Source organism: Aspergillus saccharolyticus, assembly GCF_003184585.1.
Source record: "Aspergillus saccharolyticus JOP 1030-1 unplaced genomic scaffold BP01scaffold_1, whole genome shotgun sequence".
Taxonomy (NCBI): Eukaryota; Fungi; Ascomycota; class Eurotiomycetes; order Eurotiales; family Aspergillaceae; genus Aspergillus; species Aspergillus saccharolyticus.
In genome coordinates this window covers 1,451,098-1,468,538 of record NW_020290611.1, presented here as the reverse complement: position 1 = coordinate 1,468,538, position 17,441 = coordinate 1,451,098, and the positions used below count along the sequence as shown (strand labels likewise).

The following is a 17,441-nucleotide window of genomic DNA, read 5'->3' as shown; positions in this document are numbered from 1 at the left end:
CACTCGTTCCTTTGCCCTCGTACAGGAAGTGGGCAAATTTTAAGCGTCCCCCTCGAGCATTTTGGGTAGGTCCCCAAACCAAGGAAAGACAAATAGATTCATCAATCTCACCCCTGCCAAGCGCGCGTTGTGGGACGTTGTCCGTTCGTCAGGGACACCGTCCGATCATAGTCCCGCCCCTAAGTGGGCTCTGAACCCATTTATTGCCTCTTCAAGTCCCGAAAGGGAAAGGGTTGAAGGTTGAATACGTATCAGGTCACAGAGAAACGAATGAAGCAAGAAACCAAACGAAAACCAGCGGCAAAAAAGCAAAGAGGCCGTACGGCCGGAATTTGTCTCAAGCCTTCTTTGCCACCGCATCGCGCTTACGCAGGAAAAGAAAATGAAGTATATCGTGTAGAGATAGAGACTGATCGGCTCAGACATCTCACATGTCGGAGGGAGCGCCTGACGCAGGAAGAAATACGAAATAAGGACAGGAGGCGGCGGCGGGCGCGCAACCGCCAATTGTGTGAAATTGGGAGGACTGAAAGGGATCACCCACAGGGAACAATAGCATGGATGATCTGCGTCGCATAAAATGATAATACGAGTCAAGGGCTGCTTGCTGGTGGATAACAGCTAATTGCTTGTGAATCCTACTGGAATATTATTCCACCCTTTTGCAGTTTGACGCCGGAGGAGTGCCTGCATCCTGCATAGGGCGTCGGCAAATCGCATCGGTCCCGTCTGCGACTAAGCCTAGATTCACTTGAATTATTTCTTCGCTGTCCTACCAGTCTATCTGCATTGGCCTTGATCCGCCCGACAGGCATAATGGACAAACAGCCTTGGATCTACCAACGGACCTTCAAACAAAGACCACCAGCAGGCAACCAAAAAGGACACAGAATAGGGACAGCGGTGGATGGCGGATCTCTACTATTGAACGCTTATCCGCGGCAATTTGAAATCGTCACTAGCTAATGATATCAACCTCAGCGACGGCTTCACTTTGCACTTTGACCCGCTTCCCTCCCCCTCCTTCTCTTTCTATCCATACTCCATCGAGTAGTGACTCCGTACCAAAGCCTCAACCCTTCATCTAGACTGGCCGAACTAAGTCCATAACTCCATTAGCACGGGATCAGATCGCTCGAAGAGCACGAGTAAGAACATACAGTGGACAGTTGGGAATTGAATTCCGAGCCACTGAACGAAGAAGAGGGGAGGAACTCTCTACACAGTAGACTACTAGCCAGTACAGTGCACGACCAAGACACCAACGGTGTAGTTACCAGCTTTTCAGCAACCCTAAGGAAACGCCGGCAATTGCTCGGACTTCTTTGTTGATAGGACAACCACGGCCCCCGCGCAAACGAGACAGCAAACCTTCCATTTCCCCGGGTCCAACATTTGAGAGAAGGGAGGGAAGAAGCATTGGTAGTACGGTATTTGACTACGGGACTAGCTTCCAAGGTTTCTTCCCCAAGGACCGTGGGCGATCGTCATCCCATGGTTCGTGCTGGGCCTTAAAAAGAGTTCACCCCATCACGAGCGAGCTCGAAGAGGCTTAGATCAATTTAGACTACTACTAGAAACAGTAAAGTGAAGATGCATCACGGTCTTGCAACACGCGGCTCGTGCGAAGAAACCCTACGAATTAGGTTCATTTTTGTATGGACGGAAATCGCCTCCCCTTCCCCAAAGGCAGTCTAGATCGACCAATCAAATCTGAAAATTAGCAGCATTCAATATTGGCATGACTTTAGAAGCCTAGGACTCGATATGGAAACGATCAATGCTTTGCAGGTGTTCACAATCTGATGGGGAAAGAAGACCTCCTGAGAAAAACCAAACCCATTCAATAACCTCCCAACGAATGAGAACAAAAGCAGGAATCAGGGATTGCAGTCAAGTACTGTCCAAATTAGATGCAGACATAGAATATGGACGTGTGATTGTTGCCAGACCAATAGTACAAATGGCGTTGAGAAACACGGCGAAAAAGAGAATCAGTAACCCTTGCCGTACGCAACCAGGCGATCCTCCTCGACGACGTGCAACCGGACCCGGATCTTGAAAGCCGGAGTCAAGGATCCAGACTCCAGCAGATGGGCACGGCCCTCCATCGCTTTCTGCAGCTCATGCTGCACCATGATCCAATCCTGCTCGTGGTTCTGACGGACCCGGATTTCAAAGTCAGTCCAGTCAAATCGGACGGAGGCGGCGATCACAACAGGCCTCTTGGATGAGGAGCTGCCGCTCACGTCGTGGCTCAGCTGGCGGGAGGGGCTCCATTCGTCCAGGCGACATTCATGCCGCAGAGATTCGATGAACGTTGCGGTCGAGTTGAAGTTGAAGAAGCGAACCCAAACCGGGGCCATACCCTCTTGGCTGGTCGCAGTGACAAGGAACCAGATGTTGTCATCCAGGTGCGTCGCAACGACCGGTGTAGTATTGGCAGCGTGGTCCAGAGGTTCATCCAGGCTCATCGCCAGCTCCTGTGACTCCTGCCTGACGGGCGCGTACTTCTTGGTCTTGGACTTCTTCTTATTCTTCTTGTGGCTTATCTGCATCTCTTGGCCGTGGGGAGAGGGCTCCATCTTGATGCGAGGGGTTTGGTTGTGCTTAGACTTCTCAGGCTCGACACGTCCGGTTTTCGAGCTAACCAACCGCACATCGCTATCCGATTGCATATCACATTCGCGGGAAGACAGGATTGAGTTGAAAGGGCGAATGTTCAGACTCGCAGCTGAGGAAGAGGAGCGTCTCGGACGAGCCGTACGGAGTGGTGAGTGCTCATGATCCGCATCAGTATCATCAGCAGCCGAGTCAGTCTCCCGGTACTCTTCATCCACAACAACATTAGACTTGCGTTTCGGCTTGTGTTCGACTTGCACGGAGACTTGTGGTGCCGGTGGCGCTCCTCGCTTAGTGGATGACACAGTGCTTGTTGCCATGGTTTTATGGGAATTGGCAAAGGTGAAGCCAGTGATGGAATCCTGTACAGATCGATGAGATGAGTATATATCCAGAGTTCGAGATGACTTCGACCAGTAAGAACAATAAGGGGAGAGGGCGAAGTGATGATTTACTTTTGATTTCTGATCAGTACGTGGTCTCAGACCAGATTTGGCTTTACGTTCAAGGAGAATCATGATGGTTCGGATAATCCTGCGGGTGTTAGTCGTAATAAGCGACAGGTGGTTGAGGGGTTTTAGGTGACAGTGACTGACACGGGAAGAGCAGCCACTTACTCCTCTCTTCTCGCGGGATATATGCAGAGACTGCTCTGATTCTTGTTGAGTGAATCTTCCATCAAATACTTACGGCGGTTTTCCTCATTGCCCCAGTACTTCATCCCAATGTCGTCAACGAAAATCTCAGCGCATGTTCGTCGGATAGCCTCCGAATTCTGCAATTTTACCCATTCATAGCCATGAATGTGGACGTGGTCTCGAAGGCTATCAAGAAACTTGCGCGAGTGATCCAACTTAAGGTCAAGGAACAGGGTGAAGCTTCGATCTCGGCTCCCAGGCTTTAGCTCACCCATGTCGAGTTCAGCTTTCATAGGGTTGGAGTCCGTGTCTGGCACCGTGCTGAACGCGAACATACCGCGCACCATGACGAAGTAAGCTTCTCAACTCAGAATATTGTATGCTGACCAAAGCAGGAAAGGGGTCTGATGTTGGATGTCTACCCTCAGTTTGGCCTGCTGATAAGGTCGGGGGACAGGTGAGTTGTGATGGCAAGGGCAAATGGGAGTGCGTGGGAGATCCACATGGGACATCCGTGTTCTTGTGCAAATCAATAGGGGAAGCCGGGGAGACACAAGCGGCGAGAATGACTGTGCATACAGATCGGAAGTGGGTGTTGCTGCTCATCGCCATGGCGATGGTAAATTAACATGATAGCTGGCCGACCTTAGAACGAACCCCTCGACGTGCAGGTCCGTGAATTCTGAGCTCAAGCGACGACTCATGACTCACTAAACCAGAGTTAGGTCTCAAGATATAAGGAACTGCAAGGAGCAGCAAAACACAGGGAAGATATTAGGATTTATTAATTCATTCATGACTCGAGAACAACACCATGAAAGCAGTCCTGACACTCATTCAACCATAAGATCGCGGGGCAAAGGTATCTTCCATGACAAACAACATTCGCTAAGCTAGGTAAATATGAATGCGTGCTTCATTCTGCTCCCAGATAGCGCAATGAATTTCTGAGTTCCTTAATTGCTGTATTGATATCATCAAATGTCAGTGCTGACACCGCCCAGCGAGCATGCTTTTGTGCAAGCGCGATAGCTTGATCATCAACCGGCTGAGCATTCGTCGAACCCAAAAGTGGAGCAGCAGGTGCTGGTGCTGGAGGTGTTGGACTTGGGAAGTTCTGGTGCGCCGGGCGTGCGACGATAGGGACTGTTCCTGACGTGGACTGCACGAATGGTGGAGGAACTGCGGCGCTAGGAGACGGCTTGGAGTAGAAATAACTTGCGTCATGAGAGGGCACGGATGGAGTTGCAGGACCCATGTTAGATGGCGGCGGGAATGAATGGAATGAGTCGGAAGGCGCAGGAGCATGACTCTTCCCTGGAGTATCCGGGAGATCAGGCACGGGGTCTGACAAAGATGCAAACGTTTCCGGTGCAGATGGAAGCTCCAGTCCATGGTCCGTGTCATCCTCCGCCTTTACTCCGGAAGGCGACATGGTCCTTTGGTGGCCCGAGCTATAGTCTCTCGTTGTATTTGGTGTGTCCGGTAAGGTAAGTGGTGCTTGCGATGCTTGTTCCGCATCATCAACAACATCCTCTACAGACGGCTGCCTGGGCTGGGTGGGCAAAGTTCCAACAATGGCCTGCACCTCCGGGTCGTCTGCTTTAGGCTCAAGGTCTGCCCCTTCATCTTCCTCTTCCTCAATAGCCACAGGATTTGACGCATTCGGATCCTCTCCAGCTTTGATCGCTTTGATAATTCTGACAGCGTGGTACTTGGCGAATTTGATCTTTGCGGCCATCTCAGCCTCCGGAGGATTCCAGATTTGGCACAATTCAAGAAACGTGGCAGCTGCTTGAAACGTATCTGCTGTTTGTCTATGACCACAATCAGCTTCCAAATCATGTGCAATCATTATAAAGGGCGAAACGAACCTTGTCACTCTGTTGGCTTTCATCGTCGCCTCAGCACGCCCAAAAACCTCCAGAGCAAACTGCTCTACGTAGGCATTGGCTGCTACAGCATCCGTCACGGCGTCATTGTCAGGGTTCTCATTCTTGAACTTTAAGGAGAGCGCAATGTCAGCAACCAAGTACTGCATTCGATGTTGCAGGCCAACAATTGCGCCCGACGTACTTGCTCCAGCTTGTCCACTAGTTCTGTCGTATACAGCTTGACCTCGCCATCAGAAGTGTGTAATCCTCGCTCAATTATCTGATTGACAATCCAAAAGTTACCTTGGAATGTAAAGAGGTCATGATTAGAACTCTGATCACATTCGGGCAGCATTGACCAGGCGCACAGCTGAGGACTTACACCAGTAGGCCACGACGGGCTTTGTGCGTTCGAGCTGAGCTGCTCTGAGGGCAAATCGCCCAATATCGGCAGATTTCAGACTAGCTGGGATATTACTGGCCATTTGGTCGGTCGGTAAAGAAGGTCGAACAGGGTTACTGTTATTGTTGTGGTGCGTTGGAGGGGTGAAAGATAACGCGATGCAAGCGGAGATGACGTTCCGGAGCGGGAACGGTGCCGAACGTGGAATCGCTGGGCAACCTCCGTCCGCGGCACGGTTACTTGAGGGCCTGAGATCCCGTCCTTGTGAAAGCAGTATCACAATCTTTACATCAGCCTACTTTCTTAGAGGCTTCACTTCCTGATCATTTGCATATCCAGTAGTGAGTCTTCGCATTTGACATGGCCTTGCGGTACAGTATTAGTCCTCGCGCTATGCTTCAAAGCCAGACAGGTCCGGCATCCATCGAGCCACTAAATTTACTACGCCATCATGCATCCTCAACTATCCATTCCCCAACGTACACCTTCTCTTCACCCAGTATCTCCACTTCAAAGTGGTCTTCAACCTGCCCTCCAGGACCTCCAATCCGCTCGATGACAATCCAGGCCCCACCACGATCCTCGAGGTTTGGGTGTAAATTGAAATCCTCGATGCGCACACCCGAAATGGCATCACTATGGCACCCATCTTCAGAGGTTGCCAGGATCTCTTTGTATGGACCTTGACCAAGTTCCACCGTCATTAACATAGGTGAAGGCCCAACCGATCGGCTCCCAATCGTCGACTGTCTGCTTCTCCCGATGATCTTCAGGCGCGTAAGCCGCGGCGTCTCCAAAGGCGCCAACATCCGATCTTTTCCAGGGGACAAGACTCCAATATCCGAGATCACTGCGCGCCGCCCCGCTGCTTCTGGCGCCAACGGTTTCACCTCACATGGACCAGAAGAAGAAACCCAGAGATTGAAGCGCCCTAATTGGTCCGGTGCGAAGGTCGAACAAACAATAGTATAGATGCCTTCGCTGAGTCCCATTTTTTCCGCGAGCGAGCCGCCTCGACGGTAGTCACCACTATCGGTGGCAATATCGCGGCTTCGGACTCGGGAAATACGCTGACCGTTGGACCAAAACAGCTTAACATGCGTCGCTAGCTCGGGCTCAGATGGCTCAAGAAGGAGCGAGACGTCAGTCATACTGCTGATCTTGAGACTGAATTGAGGATTGAAAGGATAGCGGGCCGACTCCGCGTTTCCTCCTGCAGTAGAAGGTGTCCAGGAGCCGTGGACTTTGGTGGTGAACTTGTACTTATTCTGCGCATGTGCGATACTCACCGGGGCAGAGGATAGTGCAGATAGTGTGAAATGTTGCTTTTCTGAGGGCAGAGATTGCTCGGAGACCACCACCGTGTAGGTCGTATACGCAGGCATAACCAGCCTCATAAGGGTGTTTGGAGAGTCGACATAGGGACCGCGATGAAGTGCCCCGTCACTTAATGAGACACGTTGTCCACCTGCATCAAACACATAGAGGCTTATGAACCCAGGCTCGTCGCAGCCGACTGATAGCCCCGATCCCTCGTGATGCCCAATAGTGCGAAAATGCTTCCCAAGCAGTAGCCAGACTGTACCGCTAGCATTGGTGGACACGGAAAACTGAGGATTTTTCGCAAAACAACCAGCCAAACCTCTATCATTCATGAGGTCCCACGTGAAATGGATGTCTTGTCGACATTTAAACAAGGAGGGATTCCAGTTCAGATACAAGTTTTCAAAATTCTGAAGAACATCCTCGCAGTCCATCCAAAAGGTGCCAGGCGATATGTGGGGCTTATGTTCACAATTATAACTGGGTCCAGAATCGCTGGCATGGTTGTAGTCGCCAGCCCACGGGTTCTTCACAAGCATTTGGCGACGACTCTTGGTCTCTTTCATATCCAGGATAGCATAGTCATGCTCACTTACAAGGCCAAGCTCCTCCTGCTCCCTTTCTGTCAGTCTTCCAGTACCTATAGTCAGAAGAACATCGCCCATCTGGAAGGCTTTGAAGAGCCGCCTCCATATTTGTTCGCCGGTGACGTCTTCATGGTGGAGAAAAACTTGCTCTGGAATCCATCCTGTCAGCACCCACAAGTCCGTTCCAGAATTACTCCCAGGAAAATCATAACCTCCGCGAAGCTTAAGATACGCTTTCTCCACTAGGGCAGGCCAGATATAGTGAGGGTTGCCCCGGTCGACCACGTGGAGTGACCGCGATAATTTGGACGATGGCAGGCGATCGTCGATGACTACCTTGCGAAAGCACCCGTTGAAATAGAAACAGAATATGTATTTCCCTGAAGGTGAAAGCTTGGGATCCGTATAGCGAAACTCGCAGGGATAAACTATTGGATAGTGAAGCTAGAACCATCAGTTTACTGTGCAAATGCCGTACTCTCACAGTGACTCGGCTTACCTTGTCTAATCCACGCTCATACCTCGAAGTGACAGCGCACAGACTCGCAACAACAGAGCAGTCCGTTAACATATCTTGGACGAGATCAGTCTTCTCATTGACAGCTATCACCGGGGCTGTGATGGAATCCGGTTCTCCTGCGGTGTTTTGCAAAATAAGCTCCTTGGGCCGTTTCCAGCCCGCAAAAACATTTTTCTGTTGTTCAGAGAGATGAAGTTCAGGTGAATCACTGGGTAATGTCAGGACGAGCTTTGTGTATCAAAGGTTATGGGCACTCAACATACACAAAGAGATCTTCCCCCACTTGACGTTCGAACTCGTTAGATCCTGGAGCACTTGTCCATGGTGGGAATATAGAATGGTTCAACTTTGCGCTCTCCAGAAGGATGATTTCCTCCCGGGTTGTGAGTTTGCGGGCAGATCTGGGGTATCGAGACACGGGATCGGCGGTGCCATGCTCTAGAATCGCAGCTCGCCAGTCTTTGGCTATCTTGATTCTTTCGGCCCGAAGAAGCCAATCCTTGCACTTAGTGTCCATGGTCTTCTTGTCTTTCGAGCTACTTGACAAGCTTAAGGCTTTCATGTAGTGCTCCGCAGCGTTGATAGCTGCCTCGAGCGCCTCGCTCTGCGATGTAGCAATAAGTACATCCTCCTCGGCTTTCTGTAACACGGTTAGCTTAAGTCACTCTTTCTTGTGGTTGCGAATGAGCTGAGGTGTTCGGAAGGGATTTCGAACCAAGGCCTGGTTGATTTGCAAGCTCAATGAAGCAGCAGCCGCTCGAGACATGCTGGAGTATGAGAGAATCAAAAGTCTAGAATGTCCAACAACACGCAGTGACTATCATCCAGCTGCGATGACAAGCTGAGCAATAAACGCGCCGGGGAGCATCCCGAAGCACAATCGGCGTGACGAATGATCGAGATGCACGATAAATTAGATTGATCAAGACAAAAATATGGGTACGAGAAATTCTAGGAAGGTGAGGGTCAGGTCAAGTTACCACTGCCTACAGAGTACTAATGCGGGACCCGCTTCCTGCCATCTCCGACGAAGCTCACCTACCTTCCCTCTCTGCTATTTTGCCATACTAGACCGCCTAATTTGTATAAGGCGCTGTTTCCACTCCGTAGAAACTACTTACATTGTAGGACTACTGGTAGGTTATGTGTAATTTGAGTTCGCTCTACACAGGGGCTTGAGGTATGCCTTCCCAGCAGTTAGCGACAAGCTTTATTTTCACCTCCCCTTTTGTTGACCGGCTCCATTTCGACCAGAAACTATGGGACTTCCGTAAGAGGCCGCCTAGTTAGGTAATAATGTCTGGCTTGAGTGGGACATATTGGAGGCGCGTAGTAATAATAAAGCTGAAGTTGTACAGAATGCTTGCCTGTTTGACCCTGTGTGGTGGTTCAGTACGATCTTATCTTTCACCACCACGATTTCAAGTTCAATTCACCTCCATCTGATATACAGGCATCCTAGGTCGGTCACCTGCATCAAGTTGACTCCGGATAGGATCGGATAAGAGGGACGGGAATGGAGAGAGAGCCAACGCCCCGGACCGATAAGAGGTACGGACCTCGGCTCGTTTCGTCATGCGCGCTCCGACGATCGACCACGCCGAGGTGCGATGGAAATCCCCCCGGCTGTTTCTTTGCAGCAGATCCCTCTCTGGATTTCCAGTTTTCTTGTCATGCCGCCTTTTCTCTTTTTCTCCATGCGCTTCAGGGGGGTTCGCTTGCTATTCTTGCTTTGACTCAGTCAGGAGTGATATCTGAACTTCATTGCCTTTGACTGTTACTTTTTCACGCCTAGAAGTATTCGTGGTTTGGGTGCGCTCATTCGACTCTCCCGTGTCCCCGCTCACAACCTCAAGGCTCAGTTCTTCCGCACCGCTAGACCTCCAGGTGAGGGAATTTAGCATTCGACTGTTACCTAAACTCAGGCGATATCGGTCTCGCTTGGGGTTGTCTGTACAGCAGCTATTGCTAGTGCGCTGACCACAAATCAAATCTTCCCTCTCACAACCATAGGCACACCAAATGGCCGGTCAATCGAAACCCGCGCTCTCACCATGGGGCAGTGCTGTTGCAGGTGCAACTGGTGCCGTGCTCGCAAACGCCCTGGTCTACCCACTCGATCTGTGAGCAATTGATCCTCCGTGCTTGTCTGTCATACTACGTGATGCTGTGAAATTGGAAACTTACTCGCTGTTACTCGACTTCCAGGGTGAAAACTAAACTCCAAGTACAAGTGAAACAAGCGGATGAGGCGAAGCATGAAGGACCCAACGAGGCAGTACACTACAATTCGACCCTCGATGCCATCAACAAGATCATGGAGAAAGAGGGCATTGAAGGCTTATACTCCGGAATTGCGGGTGCTTTAATCGGTGTCGCATCCACCAACTTCGCTTATTTTTACTGGTACACCATTGTACGATCGCTCTATATGGCATCCAACAAAGTACCTAAGCCCCCTGGTACTGCTATTGAGCTCTCTCTCGGTGCCGTTGCCGGCGCGGTTGCCCAAGTCTTCACCATCCCTGTATCGGTCATCACTACGAGACAGCAAACGCAGGATAAAAGTGAGCGTAAAGGTTTGGTTGAGACGGGCAGGGAGATTGTCAACAGCGAGGATGGCTGGTCTGGACTATGGCGTGGACTCAAGGCCAGTCTGATACTCGTCGTTAATCCTGCGATCACCTACGGAGCGTATCAGCGCTTGAAGGATGTACTTTTCCCGGGAAAAACCAACCTGAAGCCTTGGGAGGCGTTCCGTGAGTGATAATCGTCTACGGTAACTCCACCATACATCAAGCTAATGCTTATTGCTCAGTTCTTGGTGCTCTTTCTAAGTCTTTGGCCACAATTGCGACGCAGCCGTTGATCGTGGCCAAGGTCGGCCTTCAGTCGCGCCCACCTCCCGGCCGGGAAGGCAAGCCTTTTAAGACCTTCAGTGAAGTCATGCGCTACATCATCAAGAATGAGGGAGCGCTGTCTCTCTTCAAGGGTATTGGACCTCAGATTACGAAGGGACTCCTCGTGCAAGGTCTGCTGATGATGACGAAAGAACGGTATGTCCGGCGTCCTTGTATGCTTCCCAGAATCAGCTAATCAATCTTAGTGTCGAACTCGTATTCGTTCTTCTCTTCGCCTATTTGCGCAAACTCCGAGCGCAGAAGCTCAAAAAGGTGGTGGACTCCGCGGCATCCACAGCTAAGACCAGTCTGCCGGTTACCCTGAAATAGTGTCCTTTCCTCTTCTCGTCCTCTATATACACATCTTTGCCCCTCAGTTTATGTTCCTGCGGGTAGACAGTCCCTTGCGTCTGCCTTCTACTGATTATCGAGTCTACGACTGAGAACCTCTCTTCCCAGTGCTTTGTGAGATTGATAACGAGCACGCCGGCTATGACTGCAGATAAGATCCCGGATGGCATTGCACAGCATGAATCATGATGCTTCTACTGGACCTTTATAGAACCAGCACGATATACAACTAACCAATTACTGTATGCTAGCTATCAGAGTCAACTAAAGCCAGATTAGTCCTGTAATTTCTACCTAAGTTCGTGAGCCCTTTGTATCACTAGATACGATAAATGTGTTGACCGCACCTTACACCTCGGCAACAACCGAAACAACAAAACACAACCTCCCTCTCACCGCTAAGCCAGCCCAACCCGACAACACCTAAACTCTCGTCACGGTTCTCGGCATTTTGACCCCATCTCGCCCTCGACCACAGGGAAAAGCAACATCATTCCCTTCCGACCCTAGAAGCCTTACACCAAGCGGGGAAAAGGGTATGAGCCGTGATGAGATGGCCGCCATGGGCTCCCAAGACCCCTCCCACCGAGCCGGAACAAGAAGCCCGCACTGCCGCCAACAATGACCCGCGACACAACTACACCAACCTAATCGACTGGAACGCGTTCACCGAGCCTCGGACTCTCATCGCAACAAGCATCCTCACCACCGGCATCCTCGGCGCCGTGAGCCTGCATGGGCGCTACTTCCGCTGGTTCCCGGATGCGGTCAGCATCTCGCCCTCGTATCTGCGTCGCAGGAGTCTCCTGGGGAGGGTGACGAGTGTCGGGGACGGGGACAATTTCCGCATGTACCATACTCCCGGCGGCCGGCTGGCAGGATGGGGATGGTTGCCTTGGAAGAAGATCCCGACATCGAAGAAGGAGTTGAGGGATAAGACGGTAAGTAATTCTGTTCGAGCGAGCCAGGGATCGCGGGGCGAGGTGGTTTCTGTTTGGGGTGGGGAGATCCCTAGCTCTACGGTCTCTCGCTAACGTCTCGAATTTTGTCTTAGATCCACATACGCCTGGCAGGTATAGATGCCCCCGAACTCGCGCACTTCGGTCGGCCTGCGCAGCCCTTCGGCAAGGAAGCCCATGAGTGGCTCACGGCCTACTTGACCAACCGGCGCGTGCGCGCGTACGTTCACCGCCAAGATCAGTACCAGCGTGTGGTTGCGACGGTGACAGTGCGGCGGGCGCTGGATTTCCCCATCCCCTTTCGGCGGCGCGATGTCTCGTACGAGATGCTGAAGAAGGGGCTCGCGACCGTTTACGAGGCCAAGACCGGAGCTGAGTTTGGCGGCGCGGAGAGGGAACGCAAGTATCGGCAGGCGGAGTGGTGGGCCAAGCTCCGGGGACTGGGGATGTGGAAGGGCTTCCGACGCAATGATGCGTGGGAGAGTCCCAGGGACTACAAGACACGCATGGGATTAGAGGACCCGATGCATGTGAAAGGGGAAGTGAAGAAGAAATAGAATGAGAAGGGAGATTCTTCATGCGTGCGCCCGCTTTTTATTTTTTCGGATGCAGATATACTGTCTAAACGCTCATGACGATACGGCTAGCTCTCTAAGATATCCCGGTGATTATCTCGGCTTCGCACAATTGAGTTTCATCTATGAACCTCGTGTTCATTCAAGAAGAATAGGCGGACCTTCCAAGTTATCCTGATACTGGCGGCACTTCATAATCTTCGTAAGACCTGAAACATAAGTCATCTAGGCCACACAAGAAATGCCAATTGTCTTCTATAAGACATTACATAACCGCAGAGGATAGAAGATAAAACAGAAAGGCCTGCTCATGCCTGTAATCCATCAAGGACCGCAGTGAATGCAAAGCCGAAAAAAAAACCCCCCCGAACAACAAGGAGAAAGAAAATATATGTATGACACAAAAAGGTGTCCCACATCGACATCCGAGGAGAGCACCCTGTCTAGCAGAAGTGTCGCTCAATCTCTGCAAAGAGCTTGGGGCTAATCTCGTCGCTCGAGTCGCCCTCAACGCGCCACAGACAGCCCTTGCGCTGATAGTGGTCTAGCAGGGCCTTGCTCGTCTCCTCGAACTTATGCAATCGCTGCGTCCACGTATCAAGCGAGTCATCCTGCCTTTGAGTCAAAGGCTCGCCGGTGATATCATCCTTGCCAGAAACCTTAGGCGCGTTGAAATCTGTGTTGTAGACTCTGCCAGATGGTTCGTGGACCCATCGCGACGCTATGCGAGAGAGTATGACAGAGGGAGGTGTCACCAGGTGGACGACGAAGTTCACCGGCACGAGGTCGTCCAAGCTAGAGGCCTGCTTCGCGGTACGAGGAAACCCGTCGAGGATAAAGGAGGCGTTTGAAGAGACCGACAGCGAAGGATTTCGGGTGGTTGTTGTTCTCGTTGTTGCTGCTGTGGACGGCTGTAGCCAGCCTTTGGACTTGAGCTCCGACGATATAAGCTCGAGGATCATCGAGTCCGGCACAAGGTTGCCGGATTGCATTGCGGCCTCGGCTTTGAGACCTGCCCCATCGAAAACAAAGATTAGCCAGTGTCGCAATGGGGTTTGCCCCTTCTTATTTCCGAGTCAATTAGAAAGCCAGCATTTACCCAATGGTGTTTTCCTTCGCACATTTTCCCGGAGAAGGTCGCCGGAGCTTATGGAGGCTAGGTCGGGGAATCTGGTGAGCAGCCGCTCTGTTTGTGTCCCTTTTCCCACCCCAGGTGCGCCTATCAGAATGATTCGCGCAGCTTTGCGCAGCTGCCTGACAGTGCGGGTCATTGTAGTGTGTTGGATTTGTCCTTTTGTAAGAAAGGGAGTGGAAAACTTTCTCTAGGGATCTAGGTAGGGTAGGGTTATTATTGCGCCCGCAGCGCGAGGAATTCCCGACTGGCGCGACTTAGATGGGAATTGTTGAGCCGTCTAACTAGTTCAAGACACAGACAGATAACGGGAAGGCGGTACGCTGTATGATGTCCATGGTGGGTGGTTATTGATTCATCATGGATCGCAGCTGCAGGGGAAAGACTTGGAAGAGAAGGAAGGAGAAGCCGCGGCACCAGCAGGTATTGTGAATTTGCGCCTATACCCTTATCAAGGATGGCTGGTGCTCAGCTGATGCAATGGCATTTAGTTGTCGACTTGCGAAAGCGTGGGGTTCGGGATTTGTAGATGGTTCCCTCTTTAGGAAGTCGGTGAGCGAGCCTCGATCCGGGGCTTTCTGCTTGCCTCAGCTTCTTGGGCTCAACATTATTATATAAGCTGGAAGTCAGTCTTATCAAGATGTCACATCATTAAGCTTGTGCACCAAAGTGCGACTCCACTCTAGTCAATTATGTTATTCTACAAAAGCTGAACTATTCTCATGGCTAGCAGAGGTGACTATCGGTCCCTTTGCTCGTATTCAAAACTATAAGCCTTTTGCTGTTCTAGCCCAAGTCCATGGGCTCGTGCAGGGTAGCTTTCGATACTGAACAATTGACCTCCCGGCCGTTCGAATCAATTGTTCTCGAGTCCGTGTACTAATAGTGGTCTATTCAGTCACTTCTTCCCAGAAACTCTAGGGGAAAGTGCGGCCATCTATACTGGCGTCCTCACATTTACCGCACTAATTAATTTGATAGGCGATCTCAACTTTATCATCCCTTTCTATGCAGTGCAAGTCACCACATAAGGATCCCACCGCTCGAAAGAAATCGGTGATTCTCTTTTGGCGCTCACTAAGCCCGTACTCGTGTAATGTGTGGTAATTGCGATCGTGGCTAGTTGTCAAACAACATAGCGAAGTTCAGGATACTGTAACATCCCATTGATTCAACAGCCGGCGATCAGTGGAGAATGCGCGTGGACGTTTCTGTGATATAAGAAGTAGTGGCCGATAATCAGTGGCCGTCATCCTATCTGCAGTGTCCAGGAAGGCAATCGCTCAGTATCATGTGTATCGAGTCCGAGCAAAAAGTGTGTCACATCTTCTCGAGCCAACTCTCACCATCTGTGTCTTCCCGTGCATGCATGTGATCATTGATTCTCTCAGCTTGAAGAGGTGTCGGAGGGGTCTGCCTCCGCGGGACAGAGAGAGGGTCCATTTATCTTCACGTGACCGTGTCGCGTGGTCGGCGCGTTCGGCGCGTCCTTCGCGAGGGCCCAGCGGCGGCCAGATTATACAACATCAATTTTGTCTTGCGGTCGCAGAAGAAGTTCCAGCGCTCTGAAAGTGATAGACTTCTTTTTGAATTACACAATGATTAGAGGCGACTTTCTCAGAATTGACCCCAAGAGAAGGGCCAATCTCGACCACAAAAAGAAGCAATTCGCTGCACCCACATTCAAGCAGCAGGACTATCCGCATCGTCTCAATTTCTACGACGTCCCGCCCACCGAAGAGATCACACTCGAGCAGTTTGAGCAATGGGCTATTGACAGATTAAGAGGTATGCTATAACGACATTGTAGCATTATATTCTGTACTCATGTCCAAGGCAGTTCTGGCTGAGATTGAGGCCTGCTCTTATCGAAACAAGTCCGCGGCGGAAACCGAGGCGCATCTTACACCCCTCCTTCAGAAATACCTCCCATTATCATCTAATACATCTTCCTCTCACGGTGCTGCCGACCAGCGACTGAAAAACGAGCGCCAAAAAGATCACTATTCACACTTCATTCTTCGATTGGCGTTCTCCGCCACCGAAGACCTTCGCCGGCGTTTTGTGAGAGCAGAGACAATGCTCTTCAGATTCCGCTTCCAGCGTGACGATACCAGAGAGAAGCGCGCTTTCATTGAAAGTCTCAATCTCGACTGGGAGCCCGTGGAGAATGAGGAAAGGCAAAGATTGGCAGAGAATCTGGTGAACGCTACCCCTGGTTTACGTCGCGTGGATGAAGAGGCATGGTACAAAGTGGACTGGGAGCGAGTACCCGAGCTCGTCGAGAGAAGGGCTGTTTACTTGTACAAAGGAAAGGCGTATGTTCCTGGAAGAGAGCAATTGAGCATGATTATTGCGGAATTTACTGCTCGATTGGAACGTGCGCTTGAGGTACAGAATTGACACTCCCTGTCGGCTTTTTGTCTTACCACTAACCGCTTTCCAGCTCACAAGTCGAGCACTACCACGTCTGGATGAGGATGATCGTCTAACTCCAATCTTGAACCATTTGTCAAAGAACTTTGGAAGCGCCGAGTCGGTTTATTCGGAAGGCGAAGGATTCGTTGACGGCGCAGCGATTACTGCTGGCAACATCGACCAGCTATCGCAACACTTCCCACTTTGTATGCGGAGTCTCCACATGAACCTACGGAAGAACAACCATCTCAAGCATTACGGCCGTCTCCAATACACCCTCTTCCTGAAGGGTATCGGATTGTCACTCGAAGAATGCATCGTGTTCTGGCGTCAGTCGTTCAAGGGCTTCACAGATGACGAGTTCAACTCACGGTACAAGTACAACATCCGTCACGCGTATGGTGATGTAGGAGGCGATGTCAATCGCCGGGGTCGAGGATATCCTCCATATTCGTGCCAGAAAATCCTAGGCGATTCGAACCCTGGGGTTGGACAGACTCATGGATGCCCTTACCGCCATTACTCGATTGACAATCTTATCGGGTTGCTTCAATCCACAGGCGTCCATGACAAGGAAGTCCTCCGAGGAGTGCGAGAAGACGTTGAAAAGATGCGGTACCACATTGCGTGCAACCGAGTATTCGAATCAACTCACAAGACAGAAATCAAAAGAGTCAAAGAAGACGGCTCTTGGAACCAAACGGATCTGGACACCATCGTCCACCCTAACACTTACTTCAAGCGCAGTTTCTTGTTGAAGCAAACGGCCAGGGCGTCCAAGAATTCTTGATAGCTTTCATGGAGTCCATGACGATATGTGTGTTTTCGCCTTTTTGGCTTTCTCTTGCAGAAATTTTAGTCCCACAGGCGTTAGGCTCAGGATTGTTGCGTTGGGATACGGCGCACAATTTTTCTCTTCAGCACAATTCTTCCAGGTAGACATTGATTGCACTAAGGAATACCAATGAGGTATTACAGTCCAGTACTGGAGCACATACAATTTACGTAGATGGTTAAGGGATTTGACCACAGCTGATTCCCAAATTATCCAAAAGGAACAAAACGTCCTTTCAAAGCCAGGTGCCCAGCAACGGGTCAGATTTACTCTTCGCTCGACGCGTAAACAACTTCACCATTGA

The 17,441-nt window shown here is 50.8% G+C and overlaps 7 protein-coding genes across 7 annotated transcripts; 3 read left to right on the top strand and 4 right to left on the bottom strand.

Moving 5' to 3' along the window:
* Window positions 1–1,857: 1,857 nt before the first annotated feature.
* On the bottom strand, window positions 1,858–3,227 carry BP01DRAFT_352578 (uncharacterized protein). Its single transcript, XM_025573975.1, has one exon. The coding sequence runs from the start codon at window positions 3,138–3,140 to the stop codon at window positions 1,995–1,997; it is 1,146 nt and encodes a 381-aa protein (XP_025436022.1). The 5' UTR covers window positions 3,141–3,227; the 3' UTR covers window positions 1,858–1,994.
* Window positions 3,228–4,176: 949 nt separating this feature from the next.
* BP01DRAFT_370622 (uncharacterized protein) lies at window positions 4,177–5,619 on the bottom strand (the record flags this gene model as incomplete). The annotated part of the gene is made up of 4 exons (XM_025576619.1): window positions 4,177–5,077; window positions 5,135–5,262; window positions 5,337–5,437; window positions 5,517–5,619. The coding sequence occupies 4 exons, from the start codon at window positions 5,617–5,619 to the stop codon at window positions 4,177–4,179; spliced, it is 1,233 nt and encodes a 410-aa protein (XP_025436021.1).
* Window positions 5,620–5,956: 337 nt separating this feature from the next.
* Window positions 5,957–8,948, bottom strand: BP01DRAFT_310325 (calpain-like protease PalBory). Its single transcript, XM_025572413.1, has 4 exons — window positions 8,683–8,948; window positions 8,231–8,607; window positions 7,947–8,175; window positions 5,957–7,891 (listed from the first exon to the last, which is right to left on the bottom strand). Exons 1-4 carry the CDS (start codon window positions 8,731–8,733, stop codon window positions 5,987–5,989), a joined length of 2,562 nt encoding a protein of 853 aa, XP_025436020.1. The 5' UTR covers window positions 8,734–8,948; the 3' UTR covers window positions 5,957–5,986.
* A 644-nt stretch (window positions 8,949–9,592) lies between these two features.
* On the top strand, window positions 9,593–11,503 carry BP01DRAFT_388161 (putative peroxisomal carrier protein). The gene is made up of 4 exons (XM_025577798.1): window positions 9,593–10,090; window positions 10,176–10,726; window positions 10,786–11,023; window positions 11,074–11,503. Exons 1-4 carry the CDS (start codon window positions 9,990–9,992, stop codon window positions 11,195–11,197), a joined length of 1,014 nt encoding a protein of 337 aa, XP_025436019.1. The 5' UTR covers window positions 9,593–9,989; the 3' UTR covers window positions 11,198–11,503.
* A 111-nt stretch (window positions 11,504–11,614) lies between these two features.
* BP01DRAFT_331751 (thermonuclease family protein) lies at window positions 11,615–12,857 on the top strand. The gene is made up of 2 exons (XM_025573058.1): window positions 11,615–12,159; window positions 12,273–12,857. The coding sequence occupies exons 1-2, from the start codon at window positions 11,767–11,769 to the stop codon at window positions 12,732–12,734; spliced, it is 855 nt and encodes a 284-aa protein (XP_025436018.1). The 5' UTR covers window positions 11,615–11,766; the 3' UTR covers window positions 12,735–12,857.
* Window positions 12,768–14,386, bottom strand: BP01DRAFT_420118 (adenylate kinase ADK2). The gene is made up of 2 exons (XM_025579443.1): window positions 13,852–14,386; window positions 12,768–13,764 (listed from the first exon to the last, which is right to left on the bottom strand). The coding sequence occupies exons 1-2, from the start codon at window positions 14,021–14,023 to the stop codon at window positions 13,196–13,198; spliced, it is 741 nt and encodes a 246-aa protein (XP_025436017.1). The 5' UTR covers window positions 14,024–14,386; the 3' UTR covers window positions 12,768–13,195.
* Window positions 14,387–15,428: 1,042 nt separating this feature from the next.
* On the top strand, window positions 15,429–17,255 carry BP01DRAFT_352572 (DNA primase subunit PRI2). Its single transcript, XM_025573974.1, has 3 exons — window positions 15,429–15,672; window positions 15,725–16,275; window positions 16,331–17,255. Exons 1-3 carry the CDS (start codon window positions 15,483–15,485, stop codon window positions 17,090–17,092), a joined length of 1,503 nt encoding a protein of 500 aa, XP_025436016.1. The 5' UTR covers window positions 15,429–15,482; the 3' UTR covers window positions 17,093–17,255.
* The last annotated feature ends 186 nt before the right edge of the window (window positions 17,256–17,441 follow it).